General features: G+C 52.8%; 9 protein-coding genes across 9 annotated transcripts; 4 read left to right on the forward strand and 5 right to left on the reverse strand.

Annotated features, from left to right (window-relative positions):
* Positions 1 to 12: 12 nt before the first annotated feature.
* On the forward strand, positions 13 to 927 carry SETTUDRAFT_103819 (uncharacterized protein; the record flags this gene model as incomplete). The annotated part of the gene is made up of 2 exons (XM_008024547.1): positions 13 to 94; positions 161 to 927. The coding sequence occupies 2 exons, from the start codon at positions 13 to 15 to the stop codon at positions 925 to 927; spliced, it is 849 nt and encodes a 282-aa protein (XP_008022738.1).
* Positions 928 to 1,563: 636 nt separating this feature from the next.
* Positions 1,564 to 2,070, forward strand: SETTUDRAFT_60028 (uncharacterized protein; the record flags this gene model as incomplete). The annotated part of the gene is made up of 1 exon (XM_008024322.1): positions 1,564 to 2,070. A coding segment is annotated over one exon (507 nt), but the record flags the coding sequence as incomplete, so codon positions are not given.
* A 660-nt stretch (positions 2,071 to 2,730) lies between these two features.
* On the reverse strand, positions 2,731 to 3,623 carry SETTUDRAFT_104239 (uncharacterized protein; the record flags this gene model as incomplete). Its single annotated transcript, XM_008024548.1, has 2 exons — positions 2,731 to 3,526; positions 3,574 to 3,623. The coding sequence occupies 2 exons, from the start codon at positions 3,621 to 3,623 to the stop codon at positions 2,731 to 2,733; spliced, it is 846 nt and encodes a 281-aa protein (XP_008022739.1).
* Positions 3,624 to 4,450: 827 nt separating this feature from the next.
* SETTUDRAFT_159387 (uncharacterized protein) lies at positions 4,451 to 6,172 on the reverse strand (the record flags this gene model as incomplete). The annotated part of the gene is made up of 3 exons (XM_008024549.1): positions 4,451 to 5,022; positions 5,074 to 5,829; positions 6,106 to 6,172. 3 exons carry the CDS (start codon positions 6,170 to 6,172, stop codon positions 4,451 to 4,453), a joined length of 1,395 nt encoding a protein of 464 aa, XP_008022740.1.
* A 306-nt stretch (positions 6,173 to 6,478) lies between these two features.
* SETTUDRAFT_167575 (uncharacterized protein) lies at positions 6,479 to 8,034 on the reverse strand. The gene is made up of 2 exons (XM_008024550.1): positions 7,896 to 8,034; positions 6,479 to 7,844 (listed from the first exon to the last, which is right to left on the reverse strand). The coding sequence occupies exons 1-2, from the start codon at positions 8,016 to 8,018 to the stop codon at positions 6,657 to 6,659; spliced, it is 1,311 nt and encodes a 436-aa protein (XP_008022741.1). The 5' UTR covers positions 8,019 to 8,034; the 3' UTR covers positions 6,479 to 6,656.
* Positions 8,035 to 8,174: 140 nt separating this feature from the next.
* SETTUDRAFT_167576 (uncharacterized protein) lies at positions 8,175 to 9,444 on the forward strand. The gene is made up of 3 exons (XM_008024551.1): positions 8,175 to 8,356; positions 8,561 to 9,084; positions 9,137 to 9,444. Exons 1-3 carry the CDS (start codon positions 8,187 to 8,189, stop codon positions 9,178 to 9,180), a joined length of 738 nt encoding a protein of 245 aa, XP_008022742.1. The 5' UTR covers positions 8,175 to 8,186; the 3' UTR covers positions 9,181 to 9,444.
* Positions 9,445 to 9,566: 122 nt separating this feature from the next.
* SETTUDRAFT_37476 (uncharacterized protein) lies at positions 9,567 to 12,349 on the reverse strand (the record flags this gene model as incomplete). Its single annotated transcript, XM_008024287.1, has 2 exons — positions 9,567 to 11,123; positions 11,168 to 12,349. The coding sequence occupies 2 exons, from the start codon at positions 12,347 to 12,349 to the stop codon at positions 9,567 to 9,569; spliced, it is 2,739 nt and encodes a 912-aa protein (XP_008022478.1).
* Positions 12,350 to 13,283: 934 nt separating this feature from the next.
* On the forward strand, positions 13,284 to 14,110 carry SETTUDRAFT_159391 (uncharacterized protein; the record flags this gene model as incomplete). Its single annotated transcript, XM_008024552.1, has 3 exons — positions 13,284 to 13,346; positions 13,514 to 13,739; positions 13,869 to 14,110. 3 exons carry the CDS (start codon positions 13,284 to 13,286, stop codon positions 14,108 to 14,110), a joined length of 531 nt encoding a protein of 176 aa, XP_008022743.1.
* A 415-nt stretch (positions 14,111 to 14,525) lies between these two features.
* On the reverse strand, positions 14,526 to 17,165 carry SETTUDRAFT_104097 (uncharacterized protein; the record flags this gene model as incomplete). The annotated part of the gene is made up of 1 exon (XM_008024553.1): positions 14,526 to 17,165. One exon carries the CDS (start codon positions 17,163 to 17,165, stop codon positions 14,526 to 14,528), a length of 2,640 nt encoding a protein of 879 aa, XP_008022744.1.
* Positions 17,166 to 17,240: the final 75 nt, after the last annotated feature.

Raw genomic sequence — 17,240 nt, forward strand, 5'->3', positions numbered from 1 at the left:
CTCATAGAACATATGCTCAATCCCAGCAGTACCGGTAACAAGGTCCTTTGTTTCAAAATCCCCAATGTAAACCGCCGATTCACAGTCCACCAAGGTACCCAGCCCGTATTCAAACCCGGGCATTCTCCAGCTCCATTCTGACCTTGATTTGCGCTTTCAGATCTTATATGCCAGACATCAAACTACTTCAAGCGCCGACTTCAAAGACACCGCAGGCCCATCTTTCCAGCCGATGAATGCTGCATCTGCACCGAGCCCTTCAATCCTACGCTGCAAGACCTCACGTTCTGCACCCACTGCGGCCAAAACATGCACGAACACTGCATAGACGCCTGGGAAAGAGTGCCCCGGAACGTGGTTTCCGGGTCAAAATGCCCAATGTGCCGTGCTCGCTGGAAAAGCCCTCGGCACCTTTCTTGCGTGAATATCGAGACTGAGCTGGACGTTGAAGCCGTGCAGAGTTATCTGGATTGCATGTATACAGGTACACTGAAAGAGGTATCGGCGTCTATCCCACGCAACTCGGATCAGTTCAGCCTCGTTATGCTGAAACGCTGGGCCGTTGCAAGTGCTCTTGAAGATGCTGCATTTAAAGCCCAAGTTCTAACCGCGCTTTTCGCCAATGGCAGAGTGGTTATTGGTATTGAGAGCGTGAAGTGGGCGTTTGTAGAGAGGAAATGCAGTGATGAGATTCGCGAGTTCATGGTTGATGTTAGTCTGACGGGTATTGAGTCGGGCTGGTTTAAGGAGATGGGAAAGCGTTTCCCGGAGGCTTTTGTGAGCCAATCGGCGGATGGGGCGGTGCGGAAGTGGAGGAATGGGAATAATAGGAGGGGGCTTGGAGATGTTAGGAGGGACTGGATGAGGAGAGTTGGTGCGGGGGGTGGTGAGGGAAGTGGCGGTGGTGAAGGTGGCTCAAGTGCTTAACTCAGCGATATACGAGTGAAACGTTTTGTTTGTGAAGTCTGTAGAGAAACAAAACTTGTAAAAGTTTACAGGCCTAATTAGCCACTGTGTATTTTTTTTCAAAGGTGAGAGCGCGTATTAATTGGTATGGAGTCAGATCAAGGTGAAGTTGAAGAATCTCAGCACAGAGATTCACATGAGTTTTCTTTCACCTTGGACTAGGCTTCCGCAATCACTTGCACTCATTTCAGCTCTCTCACTTGTGAAAGTGGGAGCTCTCAGGCTAGCGCTAGCTACATGTATAACTGCCGCTTGTTGTCTTCTCTTCTTTCCTCCACACCTCTCCTCAACCAATCATACGAATCGAGTGCAAAGCTTTCTGCAATCATGGCTTTGCAAAAACGTGTCCGTTTCGAGAGGACCAAACCGATCAAGTAAGTTCATCATCTCCCTACGCGGTTGACGAAGATTGGGTGGATGTCATGCTTATCGCTGTCTTGTTTGCGAATGATATGAAGGAAACAAAATCATTGACACTGATCCAGGTACGGCCGCAAGATTGTACGCCTGTCCATAGGACCACGTTCAGACACGTTCGTTGTGCATGAGGATCTTCTTTGCTTCAACTCTCCGTTGTTTCGCCAAGAACTTCAGCGTCTGAGACAAGTTGTCGAGGGTGACTGTCCGATTTGCCATGAACGCATGGATCCTGGTATCAGAGAACTTACGTTCTGCCAGTCTTGTGGAGGCAATTTCCATTTTGACTGTATCTCCCAATGGGAAGAACAAGGAACCAACAAACAACACTCAGAATGCCCACTGTGCCGACAATATTTGGAAATTGATGAAACTGAGCAATCCGAAACGTTTACCTATCTGAACCCACGAGCCTTTGAGATATACTCTGAGTGGATTTACAAAGGCTACATTGGATATACAGATCAGGAGGTGGCCAACGATATGTTCCACGATCTTATACTTGCCTATATCTTTGCATCCATAGTCCAAGACTTCAAGTTCCGCAATGCAACCATCAAGGCACTTGTTGAGATTTCAGTCAGCAGGGATATGCTTCCGCATAAAGAAGATATCATTGATGTCTACAAGGAGACACCGGTCCGTTCACGCCTTAGAAGACTCATGGTGGAACTATACATCAGCATCAGAACAGAAGATTTCGATGAATCGGCATACTGGGAAGGACTGCCACCGCAGTTCACGAGGGACCTGGCGATGGCTCTTCGGGAGAAATTCGATTACTCTGAAGAGGATTGGGACATCAAGAAAATCATAGCCAAATTGGGTATGAAGAGCACTTGATTTTGTCAAGGATTTGCGAAGGAAAGCAATGAATGGCTCTGGTTTATTCATTACATGTATCTTGCCTTCGTCTTCACTCTTGTAAAATAACTTCATCGGCCAAATACCTTTTCGCATGCCTTCTCCATGCTGTATCACTGATGGGATGTCGTAACTCGAAAAAAAGATTGAGAAATGCTCCGACACTTGCTCAACAATACACTATTCTAAACTATCTCACCGCAAGTTATTGAAGTGCGATAATTCGTTTTCTCTTGATGCGATAGCTATCGTTCATATAGTGGGCCTGTAAGACGTCACGTGCGCATTACCACACCAAAAGGCTTTTGCACCTTTGATATATCCATCAATTCATAACATTTAGCGTGCGAATAACATTTCCCTGCAAAAGCCCCGCACCTCCCGAATTGCCTATCAGTAGATAGCCGTGTTAAAAACGACCAAAACAAATTTGAGCTTATATCTCAAACCCACTTCACTTCTCCACACATCGATCATCACACTCTATTCTTGAGCTTCAGCCTCCACATCATACTCACCTCCAGTATGCTTTTTCAACAAATCCTTGAGTTTCATGTCCTTCCAATCGGTCCGCAGCATCAGGGCGAGACACAGCTCTCTCGCGAACTCATTAGGGAGGTCCTTGAAGAGGTGGGAGATGAAACCCAGCGTGTTATGCATCAGCCATACATCGAGGACAAATTCGCGCATGGAGGCTATACACTGCTCTTCATACGCATATCGTACGCTGTTGCGACCAAAGAGCGCGACGTCTTTATCCATCCAAGCAACGAACTCGGCGACAATGCAGTTTTTGAAACCCTCGTCTTTGAACACGTCAGCGACTGTCCAGGCTTTGAGCAGCCGGAGCTCGTATTGCGTCGTGTATCGTGTGGAGTCCTCGCCAAAGTCCAGCTTCTTTGTATACAGCCACTCCACGTACGACTCCACAGCATCGTGATCCAGGTGCGCATCTTCAGGTACATCGACAAGTTCCTTCGGTTTGAATTGCCAGACCCGGCGGCAGATGGGGCACGTAGCTCCATTCTCGGCCGTTACGTCCCACCGCTCAATGCATTTCTCGTGGTAATTCTGGCCGCAGGGCGACCTGCAGAACGTCACGTCGTCGGCTTTGGGATCGAGATCGTCGCGACATATCAGGCATTCTCCCTCGATTTCCCGGCGCCGCGTCTGGAATGTCTGCTTGAAGTACTGCGCGTTGCGGCAGAGTAGGTCTTCGTGCACGCTGAAGTGCCGGGAACTGTTTGGCAGACGGAATTTTATCGAGTTTCGACCTAGGCTTTATATGTATTAGCAGGGATTGTATACAGTTTTTGGAATGCTTACCAGAGTGGACCCAGCTTCTTCGTTGCACCTCTTTTCTTGATGACAACCATGTTGATGGTAGAGCTAGTTGCAAGTACGTTGAGTGTTGCAGTGAAGATTGCAAAGCGGACATGCTCTGGTAGATAACCAGCCTGGAATTGGGTGACTGCTAGCATGCATTTCAACACTTGAGAATGGGAGAATAACATCGATTCTTCTCTGATATTTTGGGCGTATCAGAAGGTCCATAATATGATTACTACACACGTCTATTCTTCTATCGATGCTATGATAGATCTCCTTACATGAAAGGAAATTAATAGAGCAATTCTTATTGGCATACTACATGGTTGGAATCTTCGAGTACCATGGTTCCAGACGATAGGCCAATCCTAAGAGGTCTAAAAGTCGCGCTTGGAATGCCCTTGGCATCTCAACAAGGGAAAGAAAAAAAATAGTCATATCCGCGCACGAGTTGAATAAGTTTTTTTTTGGAAAAAGGAGAGTACGAGTTTTCGAGGATTTCTTTTCTACAGTTTTTATTCATCCGATTACAATGCGTATAGCATGTAGGGAAAAGGATTCCTATAGCTCAAGCAAGATGCATCAGGGAATGATGCTTTGATAGGATACTCTTGCTATTTCTTTCTACATTATAGTCTACTACATTGTATGTCCTACAGCTTCAGCGTCCAACTCATTCATAGAACTCCAATAAGCATATCGAGACAGCAAATCACCACACAAACTCTACATCTATATCTATTTGTCTGTAAAAGTAGAGTCTATACGTAAGGTGTAAACCAGCACCTAGAACCGCAATACGTTTCCAGCCGCATCATCTCTTTTCTCAACCTCTCTCAGCATATGTATACCCCCTCTCCACATTCATTACTCGTCACGCAGCCACAGCCGCCGCAGCCGGTGCCAAAACCCTCGTCGCCTGCTCACCAGCCCTCACGATACCAAGGCTTCTCGTATCTTTCGTCGCTCTTTCCGCCCCGGATTTCCACACTTCGACTTCTTGGCCTCCGCGCAGAATACCGACTCTCATTGTCGAAAGTAGATTGTGTGCAGCGTTGGAATGTTGGTATACACCGCCATTGAACACAGCTGTTGCGTCTTTCCCAATCGCAGACTTGATGAGTGTTTTGCCGCCGGGGTGGTCGGCAACAAAAGGCGAGACGTCGTGGATGACTCCAGCAATAGCTACCAAAGCGGCGCCGTCGGCTGAAGCCTGGGTTTGGAATTTGTCCCAGGAGAGGACGGGGAGTTGGGAGAGTGGAGTGCCCCAGTCGAGGAGTGCACGTTTCTTGTCAACGGCCTTTTGTTGCTGTTGGAGACGGCCTTTTTCGATTTCGTTGGCGCGGAAGGTCTTCAGGTCGGTGGCTAGTGGAAAAAAGGGAATCTTCGACATGCCCCAGATAAGCCATTTTGTGGGGTCATATTGGTACCAGATGATAGCGTTGCCTATCTGCCGTTAGCTTTTGCATTCTACCATATCCCGTCTGTGATGCTTACGGTAGTCACTAGGAAATTCGTGATGGAAGTTGTGATACCCCTCTCCCATTGTAACAAGAGCTGTAAGTACATGGTCTCTCGGACTCCTTCGGTCGTCAAACGGTTGTTCGCCAATCCAGTGTGCCAATGAATTAACACAAAAGGTTGCTTGCTGAACGAAACACGCGCGTATTATGCCAGCATAAACAAAGCCTCCCCACCAGTCACCCCAGCCTAAACCAGCCACTAGGGCAGGGAACACCCAAGCGGTGAAAAGAAGTATTTTTCCGTAGTGCTTGTGCTGGAAAACGACAATGGCATCACTGTCTAGATCAGAGATATCTGTGCGGCCCTTTACTTTTGGATCCGTGTTCATGATCATCCAGCCAATGTGCGAGAAGACTAGGCCCCGCATGACTGAATACGGGTCTTTCATCGTATCGGTCCATCGATGGTGAGCACGATGATTGGCGCTCCACCAGCGAATGCTTCCTTGGATAGCTCCAGCTCCTACAAATGCCAGAAAGAGGCGTAGCGGCAGACGTGCAGAGTAACAACGGTGACTCCACAGTCTATGGTAACCGCCCGTGATACCAAAGGCGGTCATGGAGTAGTAGATGATGCTCCATAGCAGCGTTGGACGAGTGAGGGGTGTCGAGCGCGCTAGATAGAGGCCGTAGGCTGGAATCAGGATAACAAGGGTGGTGTTCAGCCAGTTTATCTTCTTGTGCCAGTTCTTGATGGTTGTGGGTTGGGCGGATATGTGTGACTGTTTCGCTGTTCGAGGCTCAGCCACAACTGGCGGGTCTAAGGCGGTCATCATGCGCAGGAGGTTCGAATGAGCTAAAGAACGCGTGAGGACCGACTGCCCGTCGTACATGTACCACGGCTACATATAGTACATATCGAGGCAGGCATCAGCCGGAACAAGCCGAATGCACTTAGGTACAGCGTTAGCAAAAACGCTGGGAAAGTCGCATGGGTGGCCTGTACAGTACGTGTAAACTAGACAATCGGGATAATTCACGATGCATGACAGCAACAGAATCACACCGTGGGCGCCACGGAATCCTCGGACGTCGTGGGTTGATCTTGCGACGAGGTTGTAATTGGTTAGCATAGCGGTACAATGAGTCTGATGAAGTTTACATTGCCGTGAGTGGTTAGAAGCATGCAGGAACGAGGCGCTTTGTCGGCTCAATCAAGACTATCCTCTTTGCGGTACCTACGGCACGCGAAATCGGAGCAAAGCGCACACTTGCTGGGGACCTCATGCCGCATATTTATGCCGCATTTGCTACCTGCTCTCATGGAAATCGAGTCCATTTTTCATTTATGGTGAGGGCTTGCGGCGTGGTTTCAGTCCTTTGGTCAATCTAGCAAAAGATATTGGGAGGCTGATAAGATTATCGGCTTTGGGTGGGGGATCGCGTGTACGCCGCGCGGGGCATACTACGAGTTCGATGGGACCAGCGCACGTAGGCTACCAAATTTCATGTATGTCCAATGTGGAAATCTGTGAGTCGGTAGTGTGACCAAGGTGGAAACAATCCGACCGCTCTTTCGACATCTTGGCATTGACAGCGCAAAGGTATCATTCCGTCCTACTTCTTTGCAGCAACCTCCTCCCATTGTACGCCAACCGACTCTTCTACATAACCCACTTCGCCTTCCGGAACGTCGTTTGGTTTGCAGTCTTTGCTGCAAACAGCCATGATGATGGTGCCCCATTCCATGCCATCAAGCGTCATTTCATCAGCCTCCAGCTCCGTGATGGCATGTGGTGTCAGCTGAACCTCAAAAACCCTATCTGCACCACATGTCTGGCAGCGAGGGAAACCTGGTCCGCTTCTTGATGCTGCTGTTGTAACCTTAGCATTAGAGGATGCGCCATTTTCCGAGTGCGGCGCTAGAGCCTTTCCAATAGCGTCGCTGTCACTGTACAACAGTGGCTTGCCCTTGAACTCATACCGCAGAACCTGCTCGGCGTTCTCGCCTACCCGGTCTGCGAATTTTTGGAATGTTCTGTCCATGGAAGATTCGAAAATCTCCTTGTCTTCTTTGCCCCCTCCGCTTCCGCTGCCTTCATTGTCTATTTCCATGCGCGCATTTGCTGGTATTGAGGGTGCTGATGGGACATCTAGTGTCTCGTATTCTGCATCCAGGTAGTAGTGCGGAAACGGCGTGGGGAAGGCTGACTCCGCTGGCCATGGCTCGTGTGGTCTTGGGGGCTGTTGTTCGGCAGGTGGCAGCGAGATGCGCGCTTTGGATGCAAAAGTCTCTGCAAGGGTTGTAGGTGCCTCGTCCTTGTTCTCTTCGGATGCGATGGTTTGCACTGCGGGTGCAGGGGCTGGGGCGCCAAAGGGGTTTGCGCTCGCTGACTGCGACGAGAACGGGTTGGATGCCGCATTGCCGTTTGGCTTGGAGGAAAATGGGTTCGAGAAGGGGTTTGCAGACGTCGCGGCGGCTGTGCCATTCTTGACTCCAAAGAGCGACTCGCCAATCTGGGGCTGCGGCTTCTCTTCCTGCTTCTCTTCCTTCTTCTCAGCCTTGGGCGCAGGCATCTTGTTGCTCGCGCCCTTTGCGACCCGCACGCCGCGAATGCCCCTCACGCTGCCCTCCTTCCTCCGGCACGTCTTGCGCCGACACGTCCAAATGTACAGTCGTCGCTCGTGGCCGGGAAACGTGTCGGGCATGTCGCCGTTGAGCTCGAGCAGAAGACTGAGGAGGCCATTGCAGACCTTGCACTTTGCCAATGCGCCCGAGGGGGCTGTCTTATCGTCGATCCAACTCTAAATGACGGCTTAGTGACAGACTTGCTCGCATGCTGCGTGTGCGCGTACCGGAGCGCCCCCAAGGTGGGAGATGGCGTCGCTTGTGGTGTCCTTGGTCGCGTAGCCCAGGAGCACATTGGTCTCGGTATAGTCGTCGCCGCCATCCGAGGAGTCGCTGTCGTAGGGCGCCATGGCTGTCGCTGCGGCGTGGATGCGAGTGCGAAATGGGTGTTGGCGGGGTCTAACTTTTTCGAAGGAGTGACGCGGGGCTGCCGGGTGGTCAGTGCCCCGGCCTCGCACTGTGCGAATTTGACCCAGCCCGCAACACCACGCCCTCGTCGCTCATCCACACCAACCACCATGGGCGCCCCCTTCGACTTCGCGCCTGAGCGGCCGGATCACATGCAGCAGATCCTCGATGGCCTGGATCGCTACAACCCAGAGACGACGGGCGTCTTCCAGGACTATGTCATGCAACAGTGCGAGAACCAGACGTACGACTGCTACGCCAATCTCGCCCTGCTCAAGCTGTACGTGTCTTCTCTCCCAGTCGCCGCCATTCCCACAGCTACAAGATGATCAAACAACCACAACGTTTCCTATTACCCGAGGTGCCGGAGTCTGAATCGCTCCGCCCGCTGAAGTTTCATTATTAGCTCTATCTGACAGCTTCCTCGCTCCCTGTTGTTATTAGACGCCTGTGCCGTTACCGCTAGCTAACAACGAGTCTCCAGCTATCAGTTCAACCCTCACCTCGCCCGCGACGAGACCATCACCAACATCCTCGTCAAGGCCCTTACTGTTTTCCCCAGCCCCGACTTCTCCCTCGGTCTCTCGCTCCTGCCCCCACATGTCCTGGCTCCCCTCTCGTCCTCATTACACAACCCTGCAGCCGGCGATGCCCCGCTGTCAGAAGCCGTCCAGAAGCTAAACGAGCTGAGAAACCTGCTCGAAGGCGCCGACTACGCCACCTTCTGGTCCACGCTCGACTCGGACGACCTTTACGCCGACTTGATTGCCGACGTCTCGGGCTTTGAGGAGTTGATGCGCGTGCGCATTGCTGCGACTGTCAGCCAGGCAGTCCGCGAGGTCGACCGAAGCATCCTCGAGTCGTGGTTGAACCTCTCAGGAAGCGAGTTTGATCACTTTGTTGGCAGCGTATGCGGATGGAATGTCGACGGTGCCAAGGTCAAGGTGCCCATCAACAAGGACAACGAGGCTAAGGGCACTGTTGTTCGCGAGAATGTCAAGTTTGACCGTAAGTCTATTCTTGTGCGAGGCCAGTGGAACATGTGCTAATGTGTCTACAGAGTTTGCAAGGGTCATCAAGAGGGCGTACGAGCAGCCTGCATGAGTGATATGACAGTTAAATATGACGACACGAGGATACGGATGGCACAGTTGGCGTTAAGAGGCGGAAACTAAAACTGCGTTAAGCATGCAACAGCGGCATGCCAGTCATTCTGTACAGCAATGCAGAAGTGGCCTGAGATGGCTCACCATATACCCCAAAAGTACACGGTCATCCAGCAAGCAGGCTATTGGGGGAAACGTGTAGACGATGCGGTATGTCTTGAACAAGACGCCAGTGTATGAAATATCATTCAATTTTCAACCGTTCATCAACTCGTTCTTATCAACAGATTGTGGGGTGATTTATCTTTTTTTTTACTGTCGAGTCCATCAGGACGACAACTAATATATACTTGATGAAAGAACAAACAACACGTGCTTGTCCTATTAGACAGCAACCACAATCAGCGTGGCCGTCACGACACTCCAGATCCAGGCTCGTGCTTCCACTTTCTCCGCCCCACTAGGAGTCTTGTCCCCGGCCGGCGCGTTGGCTGCAGCCGCACCCCCTTTGCCTGCATTTGTCCCTTCCTGGCTTGTTTTGGCACCCTCTGGGCTTGTACTAGTACCCTGACCTGCACTTGTACCTTGGTCTGCACTTGTGCCTTGGCCTGGACTTGAACTCTGGCTTGTACTTGCACCCTCTGGGCCTGTGCTTGTACCTGTACCTGTACCTGAACCTGTGCCCGAACCTGAACCTGTGCCTGAACCTGTACCTGTGCTTGTACCTTGTTCTGTACTTGTACCATTTTGCATTCCCATTCCCATTCCCTTGCTCGTGAACTGGCTGGGACTCTTGGACGTCATAGCCCCATCACCACCCAGCAACTGGCCGCCTCCCGACACACTTGTCGGCGCCATGGTACTATCCTTGACACACGCAGCAGTGCTATTTCCACCAAACATGCGATCTGCCACGCCCTTCCACACCTCGGTGACATCGCTAATCATCTTGGATGTAAACCACATCCTGCAGTCGGCCGCCTCGTACATGAATTCGAGCGGCACACCGGACTTGTCGTTTAGCCTCAGGTTATCCTTGAGATTGACGCCGCCAGCGACGGTGCCGGCGTTGTACGCGGAGCGCTTGAACAACTGCTGGATGTTCGCCGTCTTGCCCAGATCCATGGTATCCCATTCCTTGCGCTGCTCGGGCGACCCCAGCAGATAGAGCACTTGCATGCGGATCGATATGTCGTCCCACGAGAAGACCTGGGCGCCCTTTGTGCCGCCGACGCCCTGCATGGGGCCGGTCTGGGGGCGGCCCCCAATGGCGATTGTGCGGACTTCGCCCTGGTTCTTGAGCAGCTCAGAGGCAATGGCGCAGGTGGACGAGCACATGCCGTCGTGCAGCATGACCATGTCTTGTGCGCGGAAGGGCTGGGGCGTCTTTGTCTCGTTGGCGTTTTGGTTGTACCCAATGAGGCTGAAGCCCTCGTACGTGGTGCTGACGCTGTCGCTGAAGTTGTAGCGCAGCACGTTGGTGAACTGGTCGCTGTTGGCTTGCGCAGGGCCAAACAGCTTGTCCCAGCTGCCGTAGTCTTGGTTGTTTACATCGAGGATGTGCTGGTAGTTGAACGATGACGAGAGGGCGAAGATGTCGCTTTCGTCGGTTCCGTTGCCGAACGCTTCGATAAAAGCTGTTTTGTTCGACTGCGCATACGTCTTCTTTGCGACAAAAAGCGAAGTCAGGTTTCCAGCGGCTTTGAGCGCATCGTTGGCGCGGAATCGCGTTCCACCATAGGGCTCCGCAACGGACATTGGATAGACTTGCTTGAATGTGTCGTAGCCCAGGATTGCATTGCCTCCGCCGTTGCCGCGCAGGTCAAAAATCATCTTTGTTTTGCCCATTTTGGTACACATGCGGATGAAGTCTCGCATGGTGTTTTGGAAACTTTGCGGGTCTGCAGATAGGTATGAGGGGATGCTGAGCACAGCGACATCCTACACAAGTCAGATAAATACATCATAGAAAGTGCAGTACATACCTTGTACCCCGACCCATTCAGGAAGTATCCTCCTACAGCGAGGTCTTTGTTGATTATCTCAGCCTTTGGGTACCCAATATGCGAAGGTTGGGGAGCGGGAGCGGGCTTCGAAGGCTTCGTCGAGGTTGAAGGCGCCGGGGCGGGAGCGGCAGCGGCAGGGATAGACTTGGGTCCGGTGCAGAAACGTTGAAAGAATGCTTTGCCACTGTTCACGCCGGTGAAGTTGCCCAAGACAACCGCGACGTTCATTTGGGACCAGGTAGTGCCATTGGCGAACTCGAGAGTAGTGTTAGGGCCCTGGTACCCACCGGTACGGAAAGAACCGAGGAAAGTAGTACCAGAAGCGAGCAGAGCCTGTGATGGGAACAATGCATTCCATCGAGTGTCGGCATCGTGAAAGTCCGAGTCTGCAGATGCATTTTTGAGGAACTCTTGCGTATCCATACCGTTAATCTTCTTGATAGCCGATGGCGTAAAAGAAGCACCAGTGTTTGCTTTGACAACATCCCTGTACGAGAAGACCTCAGGTAGGGCCTGACCGTCAGACGAGACAGATACTAGCTCCGAGCCAGGTGGCCTTTGGAACTGCATGACCGAGGCCAGAATATCGGGCTGATAGGCAAAGTGGTTGTCGTATGCTCTTTGGAATAGCATCATCATCTCCAGCTGAAATTCGTACTCGGTCTTGTACCCATTAGCACTGAGTTTGCTCTGCATGCTGTCTAGTTGGCCCATGATATCGATGGGCTTTTCAGTGTATGTCATTGGTGGATCCTTCAAGTAGGCAATGTTTGATTGCCATTTTGTCATGACCTTGAGTTCGTCGATTAGCTTGATGTTTCCTTCCTTGTCAAGGGGAACCGATTGGAGACATTGTACTCCAAGCTCTGCAGGGATGACTGGTCGGGATCCAGCGGGTAATGAAGCAATGACACGCTCAACGACCGCACATGGCTCCTGTCCTGATGGTGTTGACGACGGGCCTGCGGAGTTTGAAGCACCTCCTGACTGCGACGACGAATTACCGCTCGCATCCAACGCCATCATTGTTTCGACATCGGCCTGTGTCATGACTTGGTCCATATCCATATCGGGATATCGAGGAACACCATACATCCATGGGTGGGGGTTCGCAGCGGACAGGCCGCAAAAAGCGCCTGCTAGCAGCAGCGTAGACCGCATCTTATCAGAAAGAAGCAATATAGGCTCGTAGAAACTTAGACTCCGTCGGTGTCCGAGCAAGTGGCGTTCGTATTAGTATTAAAAAAAAGCGTACCAGCGCTAATATATATAGAAAAAAAGATATAGAGAAGAAGCGAAATTTAATGGCACATGGCGACCTCCGGGAACGAGATGGAGTCAGATTGGACAGGGACGAGAGAATGAATATTAATAAAAGAAAAGGAGAAGACGAGTCCTTAGGCAAGCGAGGGTAGATGCGGACTATAGAACGGGTCTGCTACTGTTTCAGCAGCCGTATGATTTCATTTGTACTTGGCGCGCTTCGGATATGCATCGTAAGTAAGGCTAGGGATTACACTACAGCGCTGGCGCACTGCAAACGGTTGACATGCCGAAGTCTGAGGTACATAGCTGCCAAGTGATGACAAGGTGGAGGCCGAAACAAGTTACGCGTCGGCAGAGGGATGATGGCCTAGCTACACGGTATGGCGAAGACTTTGGAACCAGAACCCGGCACGGTCATGGCAGGGCCGTTGTGCAAGTTGGCCTTACGAAAGAACAAGTGTGCAACGAATCGTTTGCAAGCCATGGTGGCTTGTGTGTCAAAGAGGCCACATGCGGGAAAAGTCCGTTGTTGAAACATTGTCGATGGTCTGAGACGGAGTAGTCCACCATCCGAACCCTCTCGCGACAAAAGAAACCGGAACTCGTGTCGATGAAACCTCGACGGCATAAACTCGCAAAAGCTACCGATCAGCTTTCTTTTGCGAGTACAGCCGCTGCCGACGCAGCTGACAGGCTCTCGCACGACGAGGAGCTCGCCAGTGTGAGGTCGTGTCACGAGGCAGTGTGGGGGAGGCTGCATGAAACAGCATGGTAGAGGAAGCGATCATGCCGGCGATCAACTGGAATACAGGCCACGACTTGGAGGGCGATGGTGACTCAGGCTGGATGCGAGACGGTCGAGGAAGACGAGCGAGGAGGAGATTGGTGGCTGGTGGGTGACGTGCACGCGTGCATTCCTAGGGCTGGGGCTTGTCACATGCGCTAAGGGCGACATTGCTTGGCAGTGGGGCTTAGACCATGCCCGGCCGCGTCCATTGATGCCCAGGTGCACTTGCCACCCTGGGCCGCTTAATAGCCTCGACGCCCGCCGCTCGCCAGCTCCTCTGCTCCCTCACACCAACACCAACTCCGCTGCCTTTCATCCACCCCGCTCTTTCGCCCCCCTGCCCCGCCTGCCCCTATCTGCCCCAGCAAATCGCGCCAGTCGATTTCATGACCACGGACATCCAGAATCTCAAGTCCTTCGATCCGTTCGCGGAGGTCGACGATGCTGGAGGCGAAGTAAAGTCCACGCAGCAGAACTACATCCACATCCGTATACAGCGTACGTATCTGCCCCCCTCTGCCTTGCTGCCCGCACGGTGCTGTCCCGACGCGCCGTCGCCCATGCCCGCCCGTGCCGCTCCTTTTGCAGCCCAACAAATCGTGCAAGGCTGACGTCAACCCACCACAGAGCGCAATGGTCGTAAGACCCTAACTACGGTCCAAGGCCTACCCAAGAAGTTTGACCAGAAGAAGATCCTCAAAGTCATCAAGAAGAAGTTCGCCTGCAATGGCACCGTCGTCGCAGACAGTGAGATGGGCGAGGTGATCCAGCTCCAGGGCGACCAACGCAAGGATGTTATGGACTTCTTGACCGACAAGAAGGAAGGCCTGGGCCTTGATGGCAAGACCATCAAGGTCCACGGCTTCTAACCGTGTCGAATACGCGATGCACACCGCCGCTCCTCCCGCCAGGCGACCGCTTCGAGCGCCACGACATCAAGAGCCACACGGCGGACGCGGAGCATGCCGGCACGTTGCATGTGTGGCACGCACACACGACGATGCTGAGACGCGGTGCAGCAGAGCAAATATCCCACGGAGGGTTTGCAGGTTCCCATCTCCATGTTTCTTTGGAGGATCAGATACGCACGCCTGAAGTTTCGCACGCTGAGCCATCAGGTGCCGCTAGGAAGGGGGAGGACAGTCATTATCGGACAAGCGAGATAATAGCAGCTTTCCAGTTACAGTCAATCACAGAGTGTTTTCACTACAACCTGCTCAGCCGCAACGTGACTAACATGGCAGCAAGGGGTATCCATAGCAACATGATAAACAAACAGCTTGCCTACTCCAAGTCTTCATCCTCGACCTCTTTCATCACTTCGTCCTTGTTCGGCGCCTTTGCCTCCTGCTTCCTATACAAGCTCGCCAGTTCTTCCGCCTCCGTGGCCTCTTCGATGCTCTTATCCTCCCGCACTCTCAGAAACCGCGGGAACCTCGTACTCAGCCCTCGCTCCTCACTCACCAGCCCAATCGCCGCCGTATACGTCGGACTCAGGGTCAAATCCGCAAACGCCACCTCCCAGACCTCCTGTGGTTCAAACCACACAGCCGGGGTGCCCGCCCCACCATTATACTCCACATAGTGCGGCTGACGCGGCAAAACGGAAGTGCAATCCGGGTCATCAGGGTCGTACTTTGCGCGGTTGGCTTTGTAGAAAGCATCCGTGAAGCCAGACATGCATTTTGTGACTGCTTCCAGCTGCCCTGTTTCGGCATTGCGGATGGCGAGCAGGATCGGGGACCACCATGCTGCTTTGCGGCCGGAGCCGTGGAACGCTGCGATGGGAATGAGATCGAGGGTTTCCGATGTGGTGCTGTAGTCTTTCTTCACCTTGAGCCACGAGTCGAGGCGCTTGTCGGGTTCGTACGTTGAAAGCAGGGCTTTGCGGCGTCCAGAAGAGGGCTTCTGATCGTCTTTATCTGGATCCGCAGATTTGGGCTTCGCTTTGGACTTTGCAGGCTTCTTTTTCTTGGGGGTAGCAGGCAGCGAGGGTGTCTTTTCGACGAGGCCCGCTTCGTCGCCCATTTCGGCCACGAGATCGGGATTCGGCAGGTTATCTAGGACCTTGACCATGATGCCTTCGCATTTGGTATCGAGCGCGCCTTGGAAAAAGGCCTGCACGGCTTCGACGTCAGCGGACGTCGCATCGAGACTTTTGACCCATGTAAAGTGGTGCGAGATTTCGACGAACAGGCTGCGGAGGAGGGATCTGCGTTCTCTGAAGGGCCGGTTGAGCAGTTCTTCGCCGTTGAGATACATGAGGTCGAACGCGAAGAGGCACACGTCAATCGTCACGGCGCCGATGACGACGTCTTTTCTCGCGCGGTTGGCCAGAGTCTGGAACGGTCTGAGGTCTCCTGTTTCGCGGTCCACGGCTACGACTTCGCCCTCGAGGATAAAGCTCGACACGCCCTCGCCCCGGATCCTCGGTACCAGCGCCACCAGGTCGGGATACTTGTCCGTCATGACTTCGAGGTGCCGCGAGAAGATGGTCACTTTGCCCTTGTCGTCACAGTGCACCTGCGCCCGTTGCCCGTCGTACTTGTACTCACACGCAAAATCTCGGCCTTGCAACTTGGTCAGCATCTCGCCCATGTCGCGTGTGATGCTACCCAGCATTGGGCGAAGTGGAATGTGGAGTGCCAGTCCACACCGCACAAGCAGCTCTTCACAGACACCAATCTCGAGGAGCACGGGTATGAGATCGTTGTAGTTTGGGCGGCGGGCGAAGCACGCTTTGACAATCTCCTCGTTCCTGCTGTAAATCTCGACTAGCTCTTCTTTCTTGAGTCTCGCCAGGGCCTTGCGGTCGCGGGTCTCAAACTCGGCGCCTGGGGGCTTCGACAGCATGAATGCTCGGGATAGGGCAATCAGCATTGTTGTCTTGACGGCGCCTATCCGCAAATGTTGAACCAGAGTCCGCACAATATACCGGCTTTCCTCTGCGCCCCGTGCATCCTGAACCAGTCTCTCTACAATGCGCTGTTTATTTTCCACACTCCCATGACCCCTGCTATTCGCGATGCGAACCAACGAGTCAAACACGCTCTTGATGGTCAGCGGTTTTGGTTTGCGCAGCGTAAACGACTGTTTCTTTTTGGCTTCAAACGCCACGTCGCCCGCGTCTCCATGCTTGCTGCTCAGCGCCTTCAAGCTGGCATTGTCCAGTCCACACACCTTCTTCAGCGCCTTTGAGATTGCAGAGCCCCCGAGCCCGAGCTCGAGATCGATGTACGGAGGCGAAATGGCGTTTGTGGCGAGCCAGACGGCGGGGAGCAGGCTGCTTGCGTCGCTCTCGATGATGGTCCGTAGCAGATTGACAAGAGTGTCTATAATCTTGATGCGGCTCGTGGTGCCGTTTATCAATATGAAGCATCTTGTCAGCAGCGCATACGTTGCATGGCCTCCATCTGCTACCCAGTGCTTTTGTAGGTCGGGTATGTATTCCGCGGGGTCGAACTCAAGCGGGCTCTGGTCGAACGGTATGTTTGCGGTTATTGTGTCTTCTTCCGAGGCGGTTGATTGTAGCGTGAGTGTGTTCTTCGCCGTCGGGGGTACAAGTTTGGGTCTTTCATCCACAGCCTCATCGCGATCTGGTGATTTAGACTGTGAAACCTCTTTCGCCTTGTCGGTCGCAGTAGACTCCTCGGGCTCGGCATACAGCTCGTTTGAGCTGACGGGCGCCGCATTTTGGCTTCTCTCCCGGTCCTCCTTGTCCCATTGCTCCTGCAGTTTCCGCGCCAGCTCTTCGTCCGTCAGTCCCGAGTAATCTTGCTCTGCGGGCGCTTCAGTGCTGGCAGTATTCGTAGGCGCATGCTTGGGTGTCGCTTTCGCCGCTTGCTTTGCAAAGAAGTAGTCCAAGCCGCGCACCGGCTGTCCCGATCCATCATTTTTCTTTCTGCGCTTCGAAGGGCTGTTCATGGTGCGCGTATACGCTGGTGCAGCGTGTGGGTGAGTACTTTCATGTCAGGTTGATGTCAGATTGAGGTACGTCAT

Source organism: Exserohilum turcica, assembly GCF_000359705.1.
Source record: "Exserohilum turcica Et28A unplaced genomic scaffold SETTUscaffold_12, whole genome shotgun sequence".
Taxonomy (NCBI): Eukaryota; Fungi; Ascomycota; class Dothideomycetes; order Pleosporales; family Pleosporaceae; genus Exserohilum; species Exserohilum turcicum.

Excerpts from the sequence above, each read along its gene's own strand:
- SETTUDRAFT_167576 (XM_008024551.1), top strand. The coding sequence starts at position 8,187 with ATGGGCGCCCCCTTCGACTTCGCGCCTGAGCGGCCGGATCACATGCAG. Across the intron at positions 8,357-8,560 it reads AATCTCGCCCTGCTCAAGCT|CTATCAGTTCAACCCTCACC; the intron begins GTACGTGTCTTC and ends ACGAGTCTCCAG. Across the intron at positions 9,085-9,136 it reads CGAGAATGTCAAGTTTGACC|AGTTTGCAAGGGTCATCAAG; the intron begins GTAAGTCTATTC and ends ATGTGTCTACAG.
- SETTUDRAFT_167575 (XM_008024550.1), bottom strand. The coding sequence starts at position 8,018 with ATGGCGCCCTACGACAGCGACTCCTCGGATGGCGGCGACGACTATACC. Across the intron at positions 7,845-7,895 it reads CCCACCTTGGGGGCGCTCCG|AGTTGGATCGACGATAAGAC; the intron begins GTACGCGCACAC and ends GCCGTCATTTAG.